The following is a 25,489-nucleotide window of genomic DNA, read 5'->3' on the forward strand; positions in this document are numbered from 1 at the left end:
ATTTTTTTAGAACCATTTAACCAGTCACTATTTGATTTCTTGGTTAACTTCCACTTCCAAATTTAGTTAATTGGCGGTATTTCTTTGCAAAAGTGTGACAAGGCTTCCATTTGGCTAAGAAGAAACTTATTTCCATGTTAGCATTATAAATTATCACTCACAAATCACTATAGCATCTAATTTTTTTGCTTTTAAGAGGCATTCCCGGAGCAACCTCTTATACCTAGAACATTGCAGAAAAGTGTGCTGAATCTATAACCAGAGGATAATAATGCCAATGAGTGGAGTCAAAATATTATATGAATACTTTAATGCAAAATGCTTAACACTTAAAATTAGCAAAGCTTCATTTAAATTAAAACTCCATTTAACTAAAGATGGTTAAACCCAAGAATTGTACAGTAGTTGATTTCTGCTATATAATGCCAGTCCTAATGCAATACAGTAGGAACTGCATCGTTAGCTGTCATTTCCTCCATCGCTCATCTGAACCCTAAGGGGTAGGGGAGAGGATACTCAGACAGACACAAAACAAAATACAGCCAAATAAACCGTGCAGTGATTCCTAAGAGTTATAAATCCATTTGACTAAGCTGTCCAACCAAACAGCTGGGAATAACTGCAGGTATTGTTCCAGAGCTGGTAAGAGGTTTTGTTTTTACAGCATGGTAGAAGGTCTGCACTAGGTGAAAAGTCACAGTTTAAGGATGCATGTTCTGTAAATAGTTCCTACATATACACATTTAGTGTGTGTAAACACTAGAAATATACATTAGACAGAGTACCCTTACCAGTTGGGTACAGTTTAAAAAAGAAGATGAGGTAACATGAATCTCAAAGTCCACAGGAATCCTGCCTGAAGAATTTGAACAGCTGCCAGTAATTCACGTCCAATGTACAGGGGTTAAGGCGTCCCTTGGACCCCTACGGTTTGCTGAAACTGGATTCGCTGGCTTTCAGCATAGCAATTGCATCTTTCACTGCATGGTAGATAACATTCTTCACCTAAAAGGACAGGAGAAAACATGGTCAGTTCACCAATAAATCTAAAATCTGTCCTTAAGAGTAAACTTTTCCCTTACCAGTTTTACCACCATTCTCTCTAAATTAAAAATTTTTTAATTTTTAATATTTTTTTAAATTTAGAGTCAGAGAGACAGAGAGAGAGGGAGAGAGAGAATACATGAGCAGGGAGGAGGGGCAGAAGGAGAAAGAGAATCTCAAGCAGGCTCCATGCTCAGCACAGAGCCTGACATGGGGCTTGATCCCATGAACCGTGAGATCATGACCTGGGCCGAAATCAAGAGTTGGACGCTCAACCAACTGAGCCGCTCAGGAAGCCCCTCTCTCCAAATTTAAAACTCAGTATTCAACGTGTCAATACTGGAAAGGCCCCTAGACTCCATTAGGCCAGTATTTCACACCTATTTTAAACCCATGCCTTTTCCCCCTCATGCAGGTTTTGATGCCACGTGGCACTGAGCCTGGTGAATACAGGGAGAGGCAAGTCCCAAGGTACAATTTTTCAAAACCTGTATGTTCCCCTAGTTTTCCAAGTATGAAATTATATTTTACATAATTCACTATTAAAAGCATCTTTGAACCCACTCTCTGGATCCTCTTTGGATACTCAAGATTCTGCTCTATTCAAGGATAACAACACGGCATTAAGAGTCTTTGTTCAAGACCAATGTCTGGCAGTTGAGCCAGGATTAGATATCAGATCTATTCATTTTCAATACTAAAGCCTTTCTCTTGGGGCACAGTATTTACAGTCTAAACAGTAGCAAACCAAGGTAAGATTTCTTCTATGTTTGTTCCTCCTTGGCCTATGTAGACAGTGGAACTAGACATAAGCCAGTTCATCAACTCATGTGCCAAGGGTGATATGGCCAAGTTCACAGACTCTCTTTATAAGGTCAATAATGGGTCATGAAGCCAGAGTCAGAGAACACCAGGAATCGGTAATATTTTTACCTGTAATTTATCTTCATGATTGGTGTGAGTCTGTGACAGGTAACGGAATTCCTGAGTAAGCCAGAAACAGTGTTTAACATGCTCTGGAGAAACAAAATCTTCGGCCACTTTGATACAGCTATATAAGTTATGAACCTGGAAAACACAAGCTGCATCAGTAACACATATGCAAAAGTTCTTAGTGTAAGGAGAATAAAGAATAAAGTAATGTTTCTTGCCTGATGTGGAGCTCCTGCTGGGATAAATACCACATCCCCAAGAAACTGTACAATAGCCCAGCCTTGAACTCCATACTCTTGGTGAAGACGCTTTCTTAGTGATCGGTCTAAATACCAGCTCTGATCATGAATGGGATCATGGTCTGCTGGGTTTTCTTGACCTTGCTCTTCTGATACCTAGAATACATTTGAAGTAATATGAAACTGAGCAACGTATTGAGGCCCAGCGAGGGCACTTTCCCCCTCTGAATAGTGTGGGCAGTCAACAGATGTCAGGCCTTCCTTAACAGATACTCTGTTGGCAGAAAGAGACAAGTAATACTCAAAGACATTAATTGAACGAACCAAGAGAAAACTGAAAGAAAATGTGGTTTTCCTTCTGTTATTTCCAATAATCTCTGACTGGCAGTCTGCATATATTTGGAAATGCTATATTTGGACAATATTTTGGTCTAGACATTTTTTTTTTTTTAACGTTTATTTTTTGAGAGAGAGAGACACAGAGTGCAAGAGGAGGAGGGGCAGAGAGAGAGGGAGACATAGAATCTGAAGCAGGATCTAGGGTCTGAACTGTAAGCACAGAGCCCAACACGGGGCTTGAACCTACACAGGGCGAGATCATGACCCAAGCCAAAGTCGGATGCTTAACTGAGCCACCAGGCGTCCCTGGTCTAAACTTTTGAACATAAACAGGCTCAAGTTCCTTAGAAACAGACTTGCTGTATTGCAGTTATTAAAAATCTATACTCATTTAACAATCTGAAATACAGTGTTACAGACGAGTCCCAAAGATAGCCATAGAATAAATCTGTTTATTCTAGACACAGTTATTTGGCAGCCCAGACTCAGGTTGACACAATCAAAGGAACAATATGGTGACCAGCAGGTTTTGAAAGAGTCCAATGATCCCAAGTAAGAAACAGCTTTGACTCAAACCAATGCTGGTTAAGGACCTACCTGGTACCAGGCAACAGGCTAGGAGTATTCACATTCATTCCTCATGAACTGAAGAATGTCAGTCACAGATGCCTGGGCTGCAATCAGTAGCCTCAGTGGCAAACAGGTTTAAAAACTGAGTGTGTCCATTTCACCTAGAACTTTCCAGACACAGCCCTTGCTGAACAATCTGCCTACTACTAGAAACCTGAAATCTTAAAAACCCCTGCATCCCTTTCCAATGACCCTTCACAAGCTAATGGCCACAAGCAATGCCTGAGGCTTTCCTGACCTACTACTAGTGAGGGTAGACAAAACCTACAGGGACCTAAGTAACTCACTCTGAGCAAAGATATCAAGGGCCAAGGAATTTTATATGAACCTCTAAAGTACAGTACTTAGATTTTCAAGGCAATAAAAACAAACCGGTACTGGGGCGCCTGGGTGGCTCAGTCGGTTAAGCGTCCGACTTCGGCTCAGATCATGATCTCGCGGTCCGTGAGTTCGAGCCCCACGTCGGGCTCTGTGCTGACTGCTCAGAGCCTGGAGCCTGTTTCAGATTCTGTGTCTCCCTCTCTCTCTGACCCTCCCCCGTTCATGCTCTGTCTCTGTCTCAAAAACAAATAAACGTTAAAAAAAAAAAAATTAAGAACAAACCGGTACTAACAGATGATCAGAGGAACTAACCTGAAGGTAGAGCACAAAAATCTCCAAATCCACTATAATGTAAAACACAGTCATAAGGAAAAAGGCAAGGCCCCTCTCCTCTTTTCAAAGGTGTGAGCCTAATCACTTTGAAGTCTGTTCCTCAGCAACCAGCTTCAGCCACATCAGTCTGACAGGCACAGGTCTAACTTTTGAGGCCGTGATGAGTTCCTGGTAACCAGCTAGTCTCAACATGTGGTAATTTATAATACTGCTATTCTCCACGCCTCTCTCCTCACATGCCATAGGATAAAGGGCACACCTTTTTAAGAAATTCTCGTATTTTCTCTGTGTCCTTTGCAGCGTATATATGCCAGAGGGCTCCCGGCTTCTCTTTTCCCTCGATAAATCGCTTTATTGTGAGTTCATCAGAATCTCCGTCTTGGATGGTTTTAAGGACTTCTGGAGCAAGAGAAAGCAAATATCACACCAAAGTCTCCAGCTCAGAGAGTAAGCCCCACTTTTATGCTCAGCAGCACCCTACCTTCTTCTTGGTCACACTGTCCTTTGGGAATTCCCACATACACCATGACATTGGCTGCATCAGATACGTCTAAGTGAAGATTTGTTGTTCCATATTTCCTGTCTTCCGGAGTAATCAATCCTGCCAACAGAAAACACCTTAAATTTACTGAGATGTGAAGGCTGCCATTCTCTTTCTCACTCTCTGGGAGATACTTGGTCACAAACTTAAAACCTGCCTCTCTAAATCACGTACAAGACAACAGTATTTAATATTAAATTATCCTTTCAACTTTGAAAGAAAGCAATCTCATCAAATATTTAATCGTTAAAACAAAACAAAACAACAACAACAACAACAAAAACAAGTTCTAACAGTAGGACTTCTGTTTCTGATGACAGGCAAAGTAGGTCCTTGACACACCCTCCTGTAAGAACCAAAACTACTGGATGAAATTATTGAAGAAAATTTTCTTCTAATGAATCAGTGTGCTGGCAAAAAAAAAAAAAGAAAGAAAGAAACACTCATAAGCCAAGAAATCAGAAAGCAGGACTCAGGAATGGTAAAGTGGCTCCTCCAAAAGGACATGTGCTTGACCAGGTGAATCCAAGCCCAGGTTGTCACAGCCTAGAGCACTGTGGGGTAAAACCTAAGGCCCAGGGTCCACTCAGGATGGAGAGTCTAACAGAAATCCCCTTCACATACACATAAAGCTGGGACCTCAAATGACTATACACTCAGAACGAAAGAAAACACTGCCTTGGTTCCTTCAACTGTAAAAACAAAAACAAATAGGGAGGGTAGGGTGAGCCACAGCACAAGCTCATAGTCTGAGACTTTAATCTCCTACCCCCTGGAAAAGATCTACTTTGCTCAGCACTCACCCTGAGGCTCACCAAGCCCTGTGGTCACCCTGGACAGCCCACCCTGACATGTGGACTCTGCTTCTTGAATGGGCAGTGAAGGGAAGCCTGGCTTGAACTGGGCAAGCGGAAGTCATTTTCTAACCTGCCAGCCCCGAAACAGCCCTGTTTTGTCTGGAGGAGGCCAAGGACTTCCCTCTGATTTGTGAGACCCTACGGTTCTAGGAGCTACTCTCCACAGCAGAAGGCACCCCATAACGTCCACCTGGGACTGTGGCCCTAAAGCCCTGCCGTGCCTTCCTTTCTTTCCATTCAGTTGACCTATGAGCCCCAAGAGTGGGGAGAGAACATTAGGTATTAGGGCAAAATCAAAGGATGTGCTTTAAAGGCGATACATAAAAGATTTGTTTTAACATGGTAAGGGACAAATATAACGGGATTGAATAATGAAACACTCATGGTAAAAAACTGATAGCTACTGTGACTGGGTAGTAAGTATATGGGCAGTCACTGTATTAGACTCTGAAGTTCTGAGTGCATTTGGGACATTTTTCTATAATAAAGAGTAAAATTAAAATTTAAGAAGAAAAAGCAATTAATAGGACACAAGAAAAATGAATGAAATGGACAGTAATAAATGATAGCATGGATGAATATCCAAAAGCCTGATTCTATTTCTATGAAGCTCAAACACAGGTTAAATCTCAAAGAATATTCCGCGGGAATACAAATATATATGGTAGCATCACAAATACGCGGGAACGACAAACACAAATTGCAGGGCGACAGTTAACACTGTGGAAGGAAGCGTGAACAGGTAGGTCTCAGAGCTTCGTCAGGCTGCTTGCTCTTGGATCAGTGCCAAATAGGGGAAAACAGCTGTGCCAACGAGGAAGGAGGTGACACCTACCCAGCCATCAGCACAAAGCCCATCCAAATGTGGCCACGGCGACTGCACACTGATAAAACAGTCTCTAAAAGGAGCCTGAACTCCAACAGACTAAGATCACAAAAACATAAAGGTCCCAGGGAAAGGATTCCCAGAAAATAGAAAATCCTGAAACACAGCACCATGGACTGTTACGAAAAGCATGTAAGTGGACACAATCCGGGCTGCTGGGGGTTGGGGGCAGAGTAGAATGGCTCTAGCCTGGAAATTAGGAGACTTGACGTCCTAGGCTCAGACCCGAGAAGGTCACTGTCCCTGCTACTGTCCTGAAGACCTGGACATCTGTAAAACTGCTGGTGGTACTGGAGCTGGAGAGATACTGACTCTCTCTCTCTCTCCAAAGAACCTTTTCACTCTACTCTGACTGAGGAGTCACAGCTCGATCACTGGACGTTTGAAAATGACCACTCTTTAATTTTATGAGAAAGTACAAGGTGTTTGAAAACGAACACATTTTCATTATTTTCAATCCCTCACTGCTTATTTTGTCACAGGTAAAGCTTTTAAAGAGTAACAACACTGCCATCTATCTATGGGTGTCCATGCTGCCAAGCCATTCAAACCAAGCAGACAATTTATTCTGAAAACTTCTCAGATAACCACTTCTACCCCATAAAGCTTCAGGATGTCTACAAAGCAAGGATAATCACTATGCGACATTATACCACTTCCACCATTTCCTTTTGTGGAAAAATACTTTCATTCATGTAAGTTCACTGTAAACCCCCACTGTAAACAGCGTATGCTCCAACCAACTAACTGCTCCGATGGGCTTGCAGAAAGGCAACTCAACTAGGGAACATGCAACAGCCCCACAGCACATGCAGAGTTCTCTAAACTGAGATTTGGAAAGCAAAGGGAATAGGCCAGGGGACCCCTGCCTGCTGTGTCCTCTCTCCCACAGACCATTTCTCACCATCCCGGGCATCTAGACCGTGGGAGCTTCCCAACATGAACTTCCTTCTCGAAATGTTCCCTGACTCCAGTCCAGGTGGATCCCTGAGCTGACTCCATCCTAATGGAAGAACTGTGGGGCTGAGATCCAAGCCTCTGCTCTTCTCCTCCCCTGACAGTCTCGGGAAAACACAGCAAAGGTGCTAAAGGACTCTGTCTCATCTTCAGGAGGGCTGTCACCCTCAGGCCCGAGAGACTGGAGTTGAGAGTAATTATAGAAGGAAAGAATAGGGGCGCCTGGGTAGCTTGGTCGGGTAAGCGTCCGACTTCGGCTCAGGTCATGATCTCATGGTCCGTGAGTTCGAGCCCTGCGTCGGGCTCTGTGCTGATAGCTCAGAGCCTGGAGCCTGTTTCAGATTCTGTGACTCCCTCTCTCTCTGCCCCTCCCCTGTTCATGCTCTGTCTCTCTCTGTCTCAAAAATAAATAAACGTTTAAAAAAAAAAAAATAGAAGGAAAGAATAAAATCAAAGAAGTAATTTCTAGAAGGAAAAATGGGATCCAAATAGTATAAAAGACTAAAGCAAATTCAATAAACGATCCAAAAAACTGAAACTTCATTCAACAATCAATGGGTAAATAATTCCTTCAAAACAGCCAACTATCACCAAGACCTAAATAAAGACCCAACATAAAACTATTCAAGATCAGGGGCACATGGGTGGCTAGGCTGGTTAAGCATCCGACTTCAGCTCAGGTCATGATCTCACGGTTTGTGGGTTCAAGCCCCATATTGGGCTCCATGCAGAGCCCGGAGCCTGCTTCAGATCCTATGTCTCCCTCTCTCTCTGGTCTTCCCCCGCTCGCATTGTGTGTGTGTCTCTCTCAAAAATAAAACATTAAAAAATTAAAAAAAAAACCAAACTAGTTGGTGACCAAGGAAATCAATCTCTATCTTGTACAGTCTTCCTCGTTGGATTTTCATTGTTTAGACATGACTCCATAAACTATCCAATTCAAAAGGTGCTTCCAGGGGGCCTGGGTGGCTCAGTCAGTTGAGCAGCGACTTCGGCTCAGGTCATGATCTCACAGTTCGTGGGTTTGAGCCCTGCATCAGGCTCTGGGCTGACAGCTCAGAGCCTGGAGCCTGCTTCAGGTTCTGTGTGTGTCTATCTCTCTCTCTGCTCCTCCCTCACTTGCACTCCTTTCTCTCTCTCTCAAAAATAAACATAAAACAACAAAGTGTGCTTCCAATACTAACTTAAGGAACAAACTACTACTCACCAACATGGATTACTTGCATTTAAGTACAGCTGGTTTTAAAACAGCTGCAATGCTAGCAGACTGATTTTAAGATGAATAACAGAATTGATTTGATGATATACCATACAATCATTTAAAAAATATCACACTAAAAACAATTAAGCACCACAAAGATTTTAAGATATAATATTAGATGTAAAAAAAAGAAAAAGTAAAAACTGCATATGTCTTACAACTGTAACTACGAAAAGGAAATACACACACACGGAAAGGAATGAAAGGAAATACACAAAAATGAAGCCAAATGCAGTGTTCTTATTAGGATTATGAATGTTGTCCATCTCCATCTTCCCCAAAAGCAATTTTCCAAACATTCTGACTTAACTCTATTTCCATTATAAGGTTTTCAACTTAGCCGTTTCTTCCTTACCGTAGGCGTTATACATCTTGGGACCAAGATCTGGCCTAACAAAGTAGTTTGGCAGCCTGGAAGCCAAGTTTAGTTTGCCATCTCTCCTTGTGTACTCGGGCAGTGGGATATTGGCCATCAGATCATCAAACCTAGGACAAGACAACCAAGCGTTAGCAAAATAAGTCTGCCTTTCTAATCCAACATTTTTTTGTTCCTTCTTACCAATAGGAAGATAAAGATGGAGATAGCTTTCCTTACAATATTTAAGATGAGACTTATAGTAGTTAGGAACAAAAATGTCTTCTTCCTCTCCTACAGCACACATCTTTAACAAAATGATCTGGAATATTTCAGACAAATGATTTGAGTGATAACTTTCTGATGGTAAGAAGTGACACTCAGGGATGTATTATTAGTTCTAAGCATTCTTTTCAAAGTCCAAGCTCCAATCAGGAAAATGGATCTACCAATTCAGCAGTCTTGCTGTCTAATTCAACGGTATCATTGCACTGAACCTGATGTGTCTGATCCCAGCACTGCCTCCAGCCCAGAGGCTGCACACCTCAGCCGGCCTCTTTCTAGCAGGGCACTACAGTTGAAACTAGTGGACCTTTCATTAGTCAGCCAGATCTCAGAGTCAGGAACTTCATCTCATTTAAAACATACTTCTCCAAGACTAGAAATGAAATATCAGCACCAGTGGAACTATTCCATATTTCATCTTTCTCTTCTGAAAACTGTTTTCTCACCACCTCAAAAAGAATTTAGCCTATCAAGTCAAGGACAGATTCATCCCTCACCCCACCAATAATCATACCTAGAAGGCATCATATCTCTAAAATCTTCTCCTGGTGGCCAGTCCTTAAGTTTCAACACCATTGGTTCTTTTTCATTCTTCAAACGGTCTGAAAAGTAGCCAGAATTACTGAATTGTTATTATTCATAACTCAGAAACAGACCAAAATAAATGGCAAATTAGCATTTTATGCTTAACAATTCAATAAAATTTACCTCTGCAAAATCTTCACAATCCGATACGTTCAGTACACAAATATTTTTCTTTAATATTCCCCTCCTGCCAATTGCAATAAAATTGCCTATTTTATTTCCGTAGGGCCAAGAAATGCATTCGTACCCAGGAGGTAACACAGGAGTAGCAAAATAAAAATTACGAACTAAGCTTTTCTAGATGCTTATTAAACTGCTGCACACTTACAGACTTCAGCCACCCCCTTTTGCCCTTTACACATAGTTGGTTTTGACAGCTGTCTGTTTCAGATCCAGTCTCTTCCTCCTATACAGTGTTCTGGAAGAAGTGAGTAGCTCTCCAACTAATAAACAGTACTGCACTTTAAAAATCAGAGGCCACAGATGTTTAGTAGACCAGATTTTCTGAGGCCACCATGAAATATAAATGACTTGTTTTGCCCAGCAAGACTGAAACTACCTGATGTTCTGTCCAGGGATAACTAGGGTCAACAGCACCACAGGGTTTAGTCAGCACAATTACCCATTGTAATGCCAAGGAACCAAGAACCAAGCTCTACTTGAAAAAGATACTGATAATTACGATTAACAGCAATGACAACTATTATGTCATTTCTTGCTGTGTTCTAGTCTCTGCTAAGTGTTTTAACCATTTAATCCTTACAACTAAAGCCAACATCCCAGTGAGTTTAGGCACTATTTAATATTCCCATTTTGGGATGAGGAAACTGGCAGATGCCCAAGATCAACCTGTTACTAAGTGGCAGAACTGGAACTGGAGCCCAGGTTTGACTTCAGACCCTGTACTCTTGAGGACTAACATTTGTAATAATGTTTTGTAGTCAACCAAGTACTGTCCCATAACCTAGCTAAGTGCACACTACAGGAGGAAACAAAGAAAAACACAGGGTACCGCGTATGTTCAGAATACCAGCAGTATGTCAGTGTGGGTGGTGAGCTGGGAGTGTGCGCAGCAGAATCGTCAGTAAAGAAAAGGCAAGCTATAGTTGACTCTTAGCTGTTTTTACCATCTGCCGGCATGAGGAAGTTTTGAGTCCCAGAAAAATGAAGTTACCAAGCTCATATGCACAAGTACATATCAAGAGTCAGGCTTTGAACTCAGGCCTAACTGGAAAGCTTCATAAGGTCTGCCCCAGCTGCACAGGGCTGCCTTGCCAGATCATGTCCGTCCTGGGACACCAGCATTTAGAGAATAAGGGAGGCAGGGGAATAAAGACCCTGGCAATTTCCAACTGCAGCCTAATCAGAGACAATGGAGGGCAATACTTGCTTCAGAACTCCCTGCAAGATTCGCTGAGGCTTTGTTGAGTCTGCATTGCAACTGACTCCTTTGCCTGCTCAGTCCTGCTTCCTCTTCCTTTATTTCGCAGATGTTGATCCCTAAGTAACCATCTTATGTCTGAAACTCCATCTTAGTATGTACTTGTAGAAAACCCCATCATGCCTTGTATTAAATACTTTGTTACAAATAAAGTATGAGCCATAATCTATAAATATGGACAAAAGGAAATAAGGAAGCAGATTCAAAGATGGAAGTGTGTCTAAAAAAGTGAGGGTGATGAATGAGTGACCTTGAGCTACTGAGAGTCTAAAGAATGAACTGGTCAAACCCTCCAGCAGGGATGGAGGCCTGGTGACAGATGCCTGTGATGTGAATCCCCAGGGTCAAAGATGAACTTGATGTTCTTGGAAACAGTTTACTACTGATTGGCCAATACATAGAAAGGGCCAAGCCTTAGCACCAGACACACAAGCTGCCTTACTGCCTCAATGCCCCTCTAGCCCAGTTGCAGTAGGCAGTGACCAGGACACCCGGTGTTAAATGAATTCACATTCCCTGGCATCTTCAGGTCTTATTTTATTAATCAATAATTAAAATTTTTAAACGTAAAAAGGATGTATAAAAGTGAGATACACATAACACCACCAGCCTTGAGTCCCACGCCCTGGCTTTGTGCTCCCCTCCCGCCAGGCACAGGTGGAGGCACAGAATGTCAGTTACAGGACAGACATGGAGCCACCGTAAGTACAGGTAACTAAAACCTCACCTCTTTAAGGAACTACAAAGTGAATGGGCCTCAGGTCGAAAGCATAACCTTTGCAAAATGAAAGGGGAGGAAGAGAGAACACACTAATTTTAAACTCTAAGATCACAGACAATGCTGTCATTGCTGCTGAAGGGCTTCAGACTCCTGCTACTCCTGTGCTCTCCCTTCACATTCTAACCCCCTTAAAAGGTCTTTAATACATACTTGGAACATCTTCAAATCCATCCCAGAAGTCTCCTACTGTGGCTCCCGTGATGATTTCATTGGTCCTACAGTTAACTAGGTCGACTTCCTGATTCCCAAACTCTTTCCTGAAGGATTCAGGTTTCCAGAGGTCACTGTTCAACTTATGATGCACTCCTGACACCATCACTGGCTAAAAGAGAACAAAGACTTTAGTTTGAACTCCCCCAGCTCTGTCCCCAAACCAGTGGCAGCCCCTTTTCAAACAGCCCCTTGTTTCTCTGTGGCTGGTCCTCAGTGTTAGATCCCAAAGTGACAGCTTAGTGCTCTCAGCTCCCACAGCATTTGTCTTCACACAGTCCTTGCTCTAACTACATTAGTAAGTGTCTACGAGCAAGAATCACATCTTCGACTCAGATCCATTACTCACAGAATATGCTTGCTACCAGGCAGGAAGAGGCACCCGAAAAGGCCAAGACAAGCCCAATTTTTTTAATGGTTTGTTTTTTTTTTTTTTTTTTTTTTTTGATAGCAAGAGACAGAGTGAGAGAGTGAAGGGGGGGGGAGGGGCAGAGAGAGGAGAGAGAATCCCAAGCAGTCAGCACAAAACCTGATGCGGGGCTTGAACTCACGAACTGCGAGATCATGACCTGAGCTGAAGAATCCGTCACCTAATGGACTGAGCCACCCAGGCACCCCCAGGAATCCCGATCTTTATGTGAAACAGTCTGACTAAAATACTGGGGAGTTCAATTTTTTTTAAAAAAATTATGTAATCTAAACAAAACATGGGTGGTGGATCGTATTCAGCCTGTCACTGCCATCATGAACAAATCTTATTAGTTAGTATATGGGGCTGAATTAAAAAATTCTTAAATTTTTTTTTGGTTAAATACATAACTCTATTTGCCAATTCCCCAAGTCCTGTACTTGTCCAAGAACATAGCGTTCCTGTAGTGAGGACTCCATTTGGCCCAGAAGAGAAGCCAAAGATCCCAAATACAAAAACCAAAACAAAAACACTGAGGAGTAGGTCTACAAAGCCATGTATCTCCTAAACCATCAACCAAAACCTAAGATTGAACAAGGCTGCCCTTTAAAAACAGGCCCCTGGGAGACTACACACCAATTCCAAGATGATACCACATGGCTCTGGCCCACCTAAAATTGCCTTCAGCATAAGGGTTTTAACTCTGGGAAGAGGGACACATGATTTGGATAGTATTTTGTCTAATCTCCTAAACCCCATCAGCCTCTTAGTCATGCTCTCACTTCTTCTGTTGAGAATCAATACCCAAGAATCACTGAGCCCAGAAAGCACTCATCAAAAACCCAGTGATAACTGGTTTGGAAGCAATCAAAACCTCACTAGTAGAGAGCTCAGGAATGTCCACTCCAAAAAATAAGACTCACAGCTACAGTGCCCTAATTATATTCACCCCAAACAATAAAGTACAAAAGTAGCAGATAAAGTATATACCACTCACAATTGAGAGGTAGAGGCGGGGGCGGGGAGCAGGGCTGTCAGAAGCCTGCCAAAAGACCTCCAAAAGGGGGTCTGAACTGGGTTGGAGGAGCAGAGGCCCCTCTTACCTGTCCTTGTTTCCAGCACTCCCTAAACACATTCCAGTTGCTCTTGTTGTTGGGATCCTGGAGGCATAGCAAGCGATTATCACACAGCCAATAGTGAGGAGTGTCAAAGCCCAGAATGCTAGGCTTAATAGTCAGTCCTTGAGGCCTCTTAGATAAATCAGTGGCAGTCTTATTTTGCACCAAAGAGGCAAAGATGTCATCAAGGATTTTTGGTGTATTCTTGAGTCCATTTTCTGTCTGAATTTGAGAAAGAACACAAGTCTTAAATATTCCCTACCATCAAAAGACCCATTCCTATAATAGTAGGATGGCCATTACATATCCAGAAAAGATTCCAAGTCAGGACCCTAAGACAAACAGGTAAGTCCCCTTCCGTCAACTTGACATTACAACTCACAGGAAGCAGGTATAGAAAAAAGTTTACTAGGAGAAAATGGCCCAGCCCAGTACTACAACCCTGTGAAGCCTGCCTGCCAATAAAACCTGCACCCATGAAGGAAAGCCTAAGATTCAAATCCTTCTTTCTACTTTCTGTTTCAATTTCTCTAGTCTCTTCCTGCTCTGACTGTATTCATCTTTGTAAGATGGAATACAAACAATAAAACAAATGCTTACCTTTCCTGTAGAGGAATTCAAGAGATTTCGGAGGAAACCAGAATTGTTGTTGCTTACAGGTGTTAAAATTGTGCTGTTAAAGGTGTGGAGGACTGTGCTGGATTTGCTCAAAGGGGGGAGGGGTGGAAGGCATTTGATTTCGTTCTTTAGAATTGGCATTGTTGGTTGTTTTTCTAGAAACAAAACGAAAAACATCCATATGGAAAAGCATTCCAAAAGGCAAATCCCTTATTTGTCTTCTATTAGAATTACTTTCGAACTTGGCTTTCATTTACTTTAGAACCAAAAAACTTAAGAGGATAAATACTAATGAAATTACTGATTTAGACAAGGATTTCCAACTTGTATTAAAATAATAAATATCCAACATTCAAGGTGATATTATGTTAAAAAAACTTTTTTTTGAGTATAGTTGACACACAGTATTACTTTAGTTTCAGATGTAGCTACCATCTGTCACCATACAACAGTATTACAACATCAATGACTATATTCCCTATTGCTGTGCCTTTTATTCCTGTGACTTATCCATTCCATAACTGGAAGCCTGTATCTCCTACTCCCCTTCACCCATTTTGCCCACCCCCTCTCCCCTCTTGCAATTATAGATCTGATTCTACTTTTTGTTTATTCATTTGTTTTTTTAGATTCCACATGAGTGAGGGGAGTGAGGGGCACCTGGGTGGCTCAGTCGGTTGAGCGTATGACTTCAGCTCAGGTCATGATCTCATGGTGCGTGGGTTCGAGCCCTACATCGGGCTCTGTGCTGGCAGCTCAAAGCCTAGAGCCTGCTTTGGATTCTGTGTCTCCCTCTCTCTCTGCACCCACCCCCCCAAACCCACCGCTCACACTCTGTGTCTCAAAAATAAATAAATGTAAAAAAAAACACTTAGATTCCACATGAGTGAACTCACATGGTGCAAATGGTATTTTTTAGACTTCCCTCTTCTATTTGTGTGCTCCTGATATACAAAATATAATGGATTTATGTAAATTAACACTGTAGCAATCTTGGTAGATATGTTTATTAAATATGGATACTTTTAGATTTTTCACACATATAATCAGATTGTCTAAAATATCGACAACTTTAAAAAAATATATATCGACAGCTTTATCTTTCTTTCCAATCCTTATATCTTTTTGTCTGCCTTTGCAACAGCCAGGACTTCCAGTACAATGTTTAATAAAATAGTGATGGCAGGTATTCTCTTATTCCTGAGCAGAGGAAAACTGTTAAAAAAATATCAATTAAAAAAACCAACCATTATATTTGCTGTCAGTTTTATTATAGAAACTCATTAGATTGAGGATATTCCCTTTGTTCCTATTTAAGAGTTGTTTTAATCATGAATAGCTATTGAATTATACTACTTTGTGTCTTGTCACATGACTTTTCTCCCACATTTTCAATGTTAAACTACAGCTGCATTTCTGAAGCCCTACTTGGTCATGCTATAGAATTCCTTTACTCATAGTGTTGAATTTTTTTTTAATATTTATTTACTTATTTTTGCAAGAGATAGAGAGATAGCAAGCAGGGGAAGGGCAGAGAGAGAGAGAGAGAGAGAGAGAGAGAGGGGCAGGCACACAGAGAATCCCAAGCAGGCTCTGCATTGTGAGCACAGAGCCCAATGTGGGGCTTGAACCCACGAACCATGAGATAATGACCTGAGCCGAAATCAAGAATCAGACACTTAACCAACTGAGCCACCCAGGCGCCCCAGTGTTGAATTCTATTCACTGAAATTTTGATTAGGATCTTTGCACAAAAGAAATTAACCTGCAATTTTTCTTTCTTAAAACATGGCTAAAAAGCATAATCGCCTAAACCTAACGAACTACCTGAATCCAAAGCCCATGTTCTTTATACTGTCGTCAAGCATCCTGAGACAAAGCACAGATGAGAAAAATAAAACTGAAGCCAGAACATTCTAATTAGACAAAACAGAAAAAACAAACAGGGTAAGGACAGAAAGATGGAAAATCGCCTATTAAAACAAGTCTCAGCCCCCTCCTTTCTTGCCAAACACAATCTCAACCTAGAGTTCTACAGTCAGCAAAAGTTCTCCCCTTTGGGGTTGCATTTTAAAAATACTTGCATTTGTACCAGGACTCAGGAGAACTACAGGGAACCAATACTTTCCATTCCACACACTTCTAATTACTCTGTTCTCACAACAACTGAGGTTGCCAATTCCTCCCGTGAATGGACTAAAGTTCTCAGGAACCCACAGGAAAGCAGAAAACACTCACCCTTGTTTTCCTTGTTGACATTCCCGCTGGTCAGGTCTGCCAGCCAGTTTAAAGGAGATGTGCTGGCTGGACAGGTGGGCTTCATGCTGCTGGCTGGCTTGGAAGCAGCTTCCCCAGCCACAGGCACTGGCTCCAACACCAAGGGATTCTGCTGGAACCCGGCACCAAGAGTAGGTTTTTCTCCAGCAAAGGAAGTCTGTGTTGAGTATAAAAGGAGAATTTTCCACAAGCTAAAACATTACATTTCCTTTTTCTTATCCTCTTCCCTAACAGCTCACCAGTAGGACATAAATACCCCAAACAAAACCACCTAATAGTCCTGGACATCACCACAGCTGCAGTAACCTTGCAATAACAGGGCAGAACTATACAAGATAAAAGAGATTTTAATTTTCTTATAGCTTCTAAGTATTGCTGGTGAAAACAAAAGACATGTTTCCCTCTCTACCCCTTTACCACCCATCTCTTGCTCATACAAACCCTTATCACTCCCCTTACCACGCTGCTTTAAAATGACTAGTTTGTGTCTATCTTCCCTGTGAGCTCATAATATCTTGAATAGGCACTCACAGCATGGCTGATGAATGAATGAATGAATGAATGAATGAATAAATGAATGAATGAAGCAGGGTAGGAAAGGTACAGCTGTGATTTCAGAAGGAAATGGGATGCAGAATACAAAATGCTCTTTTGTTTTAGCATAGCATAGTAGGCTTTAAAATGTGATCAACAGCTCTTAAAAGAACTCAAACATTTAAAAAACTGGACAGAGCACACCACTTATTTTTCTGTTACTTAAAAACTGCCTTGACTCAGCTAATGAGTTTATACAAACATAAGGAAGGAAACAACAAATTCCTGCTGTGGTCCTGATCTTTCTTTTATGTGTGATGGATTTCTGTGATACCCAATTATCAGTATTATTCTTCTTCTGCTATTGATAAGAAAGTGGAACTCCTCATGTGAAACCGTCCATGTGAGCCAAAGTCATGCAACTAGAAAGTGGCAGAAAAAGATTTCAAATTCAGTTCTGAATCTAAGGGGCACAGCTCTTCTAGCTATACTGCCTCTGACGCCAAAGCTTTATGAAAATGTGAAAGAACTTCTGATTATCAAACACAATGTGAGAGAATGATACACTGGGGTAAAGGGGAAGAAGAGAGAGTGGGGTAGAGGTGATGGTGGAGATGAAAGGGATGCTACCAGGAAAAGTCACATGGGCACCACAGAAATGTACATTTTTTGAGGTGAGAAATGGGGATATAAAGGTTCATTTCAATATTATTTCCTTCAACCCCTCAAATATATAGGTAAAACATATTCAGTAATTTTAAAAGATTGTAAAGAATATCTAAATAATCTTAACTCTATAAAGCACAAAGTTTTTTAAAAAACCCACATAAAATTCAATAGCAACTCATTAAGTAGACTACAACAGACAGACGTTTTTGCTCTTTCAAGGAACAAAAATTAAAACCTACTAAAAGAGACTACAGATGAGGTCCACAAAAATAATGTGGAAAGGGAGAATGGGTCTATGAAGTGTCACATGAAATACATGACTTGCCTCTTTCCACGGACCACTGTCCCCATGTTCCTTTCAAATACACTATAGGAATCCTTGGGTTATTTGAAAAGACAGACAACAATCTCAAGGTTGGTGAATCTAGCATAAACAGTAATACCTGTTTTATGTCTTCCTTTGAGGCTGGCTTTGAAAAGAGTTTGAATTGCCTGTTTGAACAGGGACAATTTGCTTTTATTCCCCATTTTGCTCTCACTGAATGAACAATGTCTCCAACATCATAGAGGGCTACAAAAAAAGCGGGGGGGGGGGGGGGGCAGAGACAAACATCTGAACAAGGGTATTAGGTACTATCAACCTCAATATTACAAAGTAGAAACTGGTACTTCCAACAGAATTACTTTTTCCTTTCTTTTTTTTTTTTTTTTTTTTTTTTAGCAGCATGGTGCTTATATTTCCTCCTTTTCATCCTAAGTATGCCTTCCCCCACAAAAGCATTATTTTCCTTCTACAAAACGATTCACAAGACCTTAATCAAAATGTTTTGGGGGCATTACTTAACACATTTTTGGACAATTTACGATACACACTAAAGTGAGTTAGCAGGTAATTATACTACAGAAAGTAAAACCAATCACCAGCCCCTGAGTTAACCAGAACAAGGGGAAAAGAAAACCACTGCACTGCATGAAATACCTTTTCCAGGAATGATCTGTGTAGGCATCAGGTTCTCTGGTTCATGTATCTGACTCTTCACACATCTTAGCCAAGAGAAAGTCTTGTAGGCAGCACCTACAAAGAAATGATTTGTAGTAATTGCTCCCCATGGACTCTGGCCCTAAATGCTTCAGAAATCCATCAATCACAAATCAATAAACGGCTTAATTTGTGTAAGGGGGCTTGAAGGAGAGAATCAAGTCATTTCTAACCTTGTTGGCAATTCTTCCTCTTCATCCGGTAGCAATCCACACACACTCCAAACCCACACCTAGGACACACCCAGTGCAGGTTGAAGATGGTGGTGTCACATACATCACACATTTCCCGAACACCTTTGACAGCTCGCTTCCAAGCAACCTGTCCTACAAAAATCAATAAATCACTTAGTCCTGGGGAGGAGAGTGCTTCTGAAGTAAAACATGAAAGGGGAGAGAAGTTGACATCATTCCTCCCTCTCACTGGAGTTCTCATCAACTTTGTTTAGCCTTCAAAGACCATCTCAAATGCCCCCCCAACCTCTCCACCCTCCACCATGACGCTCTCCTGGATTCCTTCAGCACTCCCATCAACTTGTATTGGTATTTCAGACTCAAGCTTCTTCACACTGTATACAGTCAGGTGTAGTTTTACCTCCTCCTAGGAGACTAAACTCTGTCCATGCAGAATCCCTGCTCAGACTGTGCCTTATACCAAACCCACTCTGCATACCGCTAGCACATAAGTACTGCTGAATAAATCAATGGAAAAAGCATGAGTAATTACAGAAGCTGCAATAAGACACAGGTATTACACAGCAGTGGTTCTTTCACCTTTTGTTTGGATCATGAGCCCCTTTCCGAATCTGAAGACAGCGTGGACAATACTTTCTCCAAAGGAAACAAGAATGACTCAGATCTGCCAGCCCAACATAGATTGTCAGGTTATTCACACAGGCCCTGAATCCACTCACACAGCCTAGAAAAAGCCCCAAGGTCTTAGGGAACCTGTCCCTTAGGGAACATTAACTTGAAGGGGGCACAACAGTACACAGCTGGGTTCCTTCATTGGCCAGAATCAGAAACTTGATTTTTTTAGTGCCAGTAGTGATGCAGGCATCCAGGTCTGACTCACACTAACCAAATATCCAACAGGTTGAAGCATAATCCAAGATTCTACAAACTAGTATTTTCTGTTGCAGTGGCCAAGCCCTGATAACTGGATGGGGCAGCCTTACAGGACTGAGCAGACCATCATTCCCCTCCCCTAGTAAGGAGGAGTGCCAAATCAGGTATCAGAAAGCTTCAGGATTATATGCAAAAGGAGGACATTTTCCTGGATCACACAAAAGCCCAATGTCTGTTAATCAGAAAACTTTTCTGTCTGTCTCTCTCTTCTGAATAAGACTGGATCAATACTGCCATGTTCTTATTATATGGAAAATATCTTTTTCCTAATCCAATCTGTGGTTTATTCATTCTTGCTTCTGATGGGCCAAAACATAAATGATCAATTTCAGCTTTTACCAAATTAATCCAATTGCTAAGTGAAGTTCTGCCATTTCATTATAATGTAATAGTTCAGTGCACGATACACAGAGCCTTAGGTGTTTTACAAATGAGGTTTTATGAACTTCACCTTGGTCATTCAGGTAGACTGTTTTATTACAGAGTATTCTTACATTTCTCAGCCACCCATTTAATGATTATTTGTCATTGAAGAGACAGGACTAAATGTATAAAGGTTGAGACCTGCTTCCCAATCTCAGGATCAGAGGGTAACCCTTTTTGGAACACCTTGTGGTGCATCTGTCAGTATCACTCACAGTGAGCTCCTCTCTCCAACTGACCAACTTGTCACAGAGGAAACAGAGAAGAACAGGATGATCAAAAAGGCAAGGAGGAAAGGTTAATCATATTTAAATCTTCAAGGACAGAGATTCTTAGTTATGCTCTTAAAAGAAAACTATCGGTACCTTTTTCTATACATTGTTCAAATGACTTCTCTTGAGCAAAGAAAAAAACATCAGTTGCTTATAACAGTCCTGCTGATTCATGAGTGAAGCTACTAATATATTCCAAAAAAGTGTTTCTATATTCCAGTCGTTTATATAATACTTCTAGACTACTAACAATTTTTCTTGGGGCACCTGGGTGGCTCAGTCGGTTAAGTGACTGACTCTTGATTTCGGCTCAGGTCATGATCTCACAATTTGTGGGATTAGAGCCCCATTTCAGGCTCTGTGTTGACAGCCCGGACCCTGCTTTGGATTTGCTCTCACCCTCTCTCTCTCTCTCTACCTGTCCCCGTGCATGCACACTCTCTCTCTCAAAATAAACATTTTAAAATAAAATAAAACATGTAAAAAAAAAAAAAAAAGACTTTTTCTTTAACCCCACTTTTACTTAAATGTATTTAATAAGGAAACTCTGTTATCTCTACTAAAAATGGAAACCAGTGTCACTTGTCCTAAATAGAAAATTATAGGAAAAACAACTTTAATAAGATCCTTGACTCATAAGAGTCTCTATTATTTCAACAGAACAGAGTCTACAGCTCTCTTTAGTGTGACTTTGGCTTCCTCCTGGAACCCACAATCCTATTCTCCTTCTAGCTCTGAATTCCTCCTGCTTCTTGGAATGCCTCAGTTCCATTCCTTGGACTTGGCAATTTAACAGTATCTGTACCTATCCAACAAACTACTTTGGTGCTGAAACCAGTAGCTTTAGTTTCTGGTAGCTAGAACCAAAATTCTTAAGGCTGGTATGTGTGGATGCCAGTACTGAAACATATTTGGTTATGCAAAGTTTGAAAAGATATCTACAGAGAAACAGAAAGGCTTCACTTTTAAACTGCAACCATTTGGGGAAGACAAAATGATAGAGGAAAGTGTGAGACTTAAATAAAATAGCTGCTCCTTGGTGTTTCTGGCGGGATGTCTCACTTCTACAGAGGCATAAAAAAGGGAGGATGTGCTGCTGTTCTCCCAGACACCAGATTTTGAGACATCATGAGGGAGGTCTGGCTCTCATGTCACCCACACTGATCCCTGTGATTTACTGGGCCGCCAGATCAGTGTGAGAGTGCTCTCAGAGAGTGGAAGACACTGGCACTCATCCAGCTGGAACCTCCATATATTCTGTTAAAACCCTGACTCTAACAGAATCCTTTTCATCTGAACTTGTTCCCATTCTCATGCCTGGGACCCAGCTCCTCAGACTCTGATTTTTCAGTCAAGTCTATTTTCTTTGAAATGAATTCCTGATTAAGAACCTTTGTCTCAGGGACGCTTGGGCGGCTCAGTCGGTTAAGTGCTCGACTCGATTTCAGCTCAGGTCATGATCCCACAGTTAAGATCAAGCCTCATGTTGGGCTCTGCATTTACTGTGTGGATCCCGCTTGGAATTCTCGCTCTCTCTCATCCTCTACCCCTCCCTGCTTGTGCACGTGCACTCCATCTCAAAACAAACTTAGAAACAAAGAAGAGCCTTCGTCTGAAAAATAACCCAACCAGAGAGGCCTCATCACCTTTTGAGGAGCCCACACTGCTGATAAGGCTGTGCAAATTCCACCACTACTTCACCTTCCTTAACAAAGAGTTCCACTCCTTTGGTAACTACTCCAAAACCAACCCCAACGACAAGTGACTGACTCTGACCAACAGGCAGAACCTTATAAAAATTATAAAAGGGAAAATGCAACCTCACTATACCAAAGTCATCTAAACCTCTGGATGAAAATGAAACCCATGCAAATTAGAACTTAGGTGTCATTTAGGAACAAATCAAGTTGGACTCAAAAATCCTACCCCCTAAGAGATGCTCTTACTGTGTGGCTCAATAGTTGACATAGCTTCCTTTTCAGAAATCACCATTTGACAGAAGTGGTCTCCAATGTTGGCCAGGATATACTTTGCAGTGTCCAAATCAGTCCCCACAACGTTTTTGGTTAAAGGCAACCACAAGCCAATTGCTTCACTGTCGTACTTGTTTGGTGTTAAGAACCCTTCCACCCGCAATACACCATGTTTGTTGAATTGTAACCTAGAGGAAGTGGAGGGGGGAAAAGCATGTTACACACATACAAAGAAATGATTTACGCCTTATAGTTACTATTTAAATCAAATTCCTTCCCAGTTTTCTATAATCTCCATGGCTAATTACAGCCAATTGTTACTTAGCAACGTCAGTGGAAAGATTTAAAAAATTTTTAAATTTCTAAGTTTTCCCTCAGAAGATGCAGAGAGGGAGGTGGGGGAGAAGTGCTATTTACTTCAACCAAGATATAATCATACTGCCTCCAGAGGCAGGTGTTGAACCTTCCAGACTTGGGACTTTATAGCAAGGACCATCACAAGTCACCACAGAAGAAAACGGAAACCAAACAGCAGGTGATAGATAATCTGATCAGATTTGAATACAAACACTGCTTCAAGAATAATGCTCAGCCAAGGAAGGCTAACTCTAGACAGTCACTGAAGCCATGTCCACATAGATCCTTGAGGAATTCAGCACCCATTTGAATACCAGCTACAAATTATTATGTAAGCTTCTGGAATGAGAGGCAGTATTAAGACAGACCTAAGTACCTGAAGGTGAAGCAAAAGGCAGAATACATTCTCAGGATTTTCTTTCAATATCTTTAACACCCAAGTGTGTTTCCTAAGTGTTAGTTTTGAATTTTTTCAAAATTTATTCAAAATGACATTCTATGTCAATCGAGTTGGAGACACAGAAGTAGACATAATATACACAGAAGTAGGATATGTTAGGTATCATAACAATCATTAAATCTTATAGGAGCCAGAGAAGGAAGTACTGACTGGGAGTTTTGTGGGGCTAATATTAAGACTTTGTGGTAGGGATAGTGATTAACATTGGCCTTTAAGAACAGGTGGATATTAGGTAAGAGAAAGCATGTCAAAGAAACTATATTTCATACAAAAGAAAAAAAAAATGAAAGATCTTGATTTCTCCACTGATCACTGGGCACCTATCAAAAATCTCTGAGTCCATGATACATACCTAATGTTGTATTTTAGAAAAACCATTTGTCCAGAAGAGTGTAGAATGAACTGAAAGGACACTGAGAGTCGCTTAACAGAGGCAAATTTATTTCAAGCAGTCCAAAGGAGAGATGCAAATTTTTAATTGATCGCCCAAATTACAGATAGTCATAATACTAAAAAATGAATCTGAAAAGCTCTTCAAAGGGGGAGATGGCAAACAGGATTTGGCAACTGGGCCTTACTACTGTAACTCTAACCCTCCTATTTTATCTGCAGGAAAATTTAATGAGAAACAAACTTGATGAGGAAGCTAATGACAGCCTTAACTTCTCTCTAAACATCAGGGGGGAAAAGACTCTGTTCTTTAAAGTATGATATTCTTTCTAGCAAAGAGGTGGATTTGTTCTAATTTCTACTAGACTGGCTTCTACCATGCAACATTAAGCAAAGGCACTTTCTCCTTCAAAGAGGTCAAAAACAGGAAAACAGCTAGGTCATAAAATGAGTGATTTCTAGATGGTTACAAAACAGTGGTTACAAAAAAGCTCCAGGGGCACCTGAGTGGATCAGTCGGTTAAACATCCGACTTTGGCTCAGGACATGATCTCACAGTTTGTGGGTTCGAGCTCCGCATCGGGCTCTGTGCTGACAGCTCACAGCCTGGAGCCTGCTTCAGATTCTGTGTCTCCCTCTCTCTCTTGCCCCTCCCCTGCTCGCATTCTGTCTCTCTCTCTCAAAAAATAAACAAACATTGAAAAAAAAAAAAAAAAAAGCTCCAGTAATATTCAAAAGAAAAAACTATCCCCTCCCTATAAGGCCTCTGCAACTTATACCAAAACCTGGGGAGCCTGGGTGGCTCAGTCGGTTAAGTGTCCAACTTTGGCACGGTCATGATCTCATGGTTTGTGAGTTCGAGCCCTGCTTGGGGCTCTGTGCTGACAGCTCACAGCCTGGAGCCTGCTTCAGACTCTGTGTCTCCCTCTCTCCCTCTGCCCCTCCCCTGCTCACACTCTGTCTCTCTCTTAAAAGTAAACATTAAAAAAAAAAAAAAGGAAATACAAAGATCTGTACAACACATAATATTTTGTGTTCTCTAAAAAACATATATCAGAACCCACTGCATATGCATCTTCACACACTTACTTGTATAAAAAAACTCTCCAGAGAGGAAGTAGAATAGAGCTAATCTGTATTAAGAACATATTCTGGGCCAGGTGTTATTTAAGATATACACTAATATATGGGTATGGTAACATGCTAACAGTTATTACAGTCCTAAATACTAGACACACACTTTATCATGGTGCTTTTGCAATTTACTCAGGAACAAATGGGGCAAACTACCACCTAAAAAATGCTAGAGTTCATTAAATAAGACTGAATCTGAAAGTTACCAGAACAGATATAGTCAATGACCTGAAATATCTGTGCATTTAATTCAGTTATTCATCACTCTTTAATCTTGATAAAACTAAAGAGGAGGGGGTGAATAGGAAGAAATACAAGTCAACACCTGTTTAGGATCAGAACTAGTTGAGCCTAAGAGCGTCTACATTTCTGAGAAAGTGAATCCTACCTAAAGTGAATCTACATCCAGAACAACACTGCTCACTGATATATCAAGAAGAAGCAGCCTTTTTCTTCACTAAGGATAGAAAAATTTAGAGAAAATTAATTTGACTTAAAAATACAATGTCAAAATAAAAGATTTTGCCTATACAATTAGAAAAGATTTTTTAAAAAGATACACCTCTTCCTGCTGGCAAAACTGCAGAGATAGGAAATCTCAACTACTGCCACGGGGCATGGACACAGGTGCAGCCCTCTTGTAGGGGAATTTGGGAGAACATACGTATCAAAGTCTTAAAACACATACTGC

At 41.2% G+C, this 25,489-nt stretch overlaps 1 protein-coding gene across 4 annotated transcripts in view; it reads right to left on the reverse strand.

The window, feature by feature from the left end:
- Positions 1 to 293: 293 nt before the first annotated feature.
- The window catches only part of KDM3A (lysine demethylase 3A), a 53,024-nt gene continuing 27,828 nt past the window's right edge, over positions 294 to 25,489 (reverse strand). For 3 of the 4 annotated variants that reach the window (XM_060655852.2, XM_081795241.1, XM_081795242.1), the window contains exons 12-26: positions 22,431 to 22,645; positions 18,836 to 18,988; positions 18,603 to 18,698; positions 18,067 to 18,194; positions 16,382 to 16,577; positions 14,126 to 14,298; positions 13,511 to 13,747; positions 11,939 to 12,110; positions 9,496 to 9,583; positions 8,697 to 8,827; positions 4,321 to 4,440; positions 4,099 to 4,238; positions 2,196 to 2,372; positions 1,978 to 2,112; positions 294 to 1,005 (exon numbers count right to left, since the gene is read on the reverse strand). In XM_060655852.2, coding sequence (XP_060511835.1) covers positions 925 to 1,005; positions 1,978 to 2,112; positions 2,196 to 2,372; positions 4,099 to 4,238; positions 4,321 to 4,440; positions 8,697 to 8,827; positions 9,496 to 9,583; positions 11,939 to 12,110; positions 13,511 to 13,747; positions 14,126 to 14,298; positions 16,382 to 16,577; positions 18,067 to 18,194; positions 18,603 to 18,698; positions 18,836 to 18,988; positions 22,431 to 22,645 — 2,242 coding nt within the window. In that variant the 3' untranslated portion in view covers positions 294 to 924. The remainder of the gene's footprint in view (positions 1,006 to 1,977; positions 2,113 to 2,195; positions 2,373 to 4,098; positions 4,239 to 4,320; positions 4,441 to 8,696; positions 8,828 to 9,495; positions 9,584 to 11,938; positions 12,111 to 13,510; positions 13,748 to 14,125; positions 14,299 to 16,381; positions 16,578 to 18,066; positions 18,195 to 18,602; positions 18,699 to 18,835; positions 18,989 to 22,430; positions 22,646 to 25,489) is intronic. The other variant, XM_060655869.3, reaches the window with a different exon arrangement.

This window comes from Panthera onca, chromosome A3 (assembly GCF_046562875.1).
Source record: "Panthera onca isolate mPanOnc1 chromosome A3, mPanOnc1 haplotype 2, whole genome shotgun sequence".
In the NCBI taxonomy this organism is placed as follows: Eukaryota; Metazoa; Chordata; class Mammalia; order Carnivora; family Felidae; genus Panthera; species Panthera onca.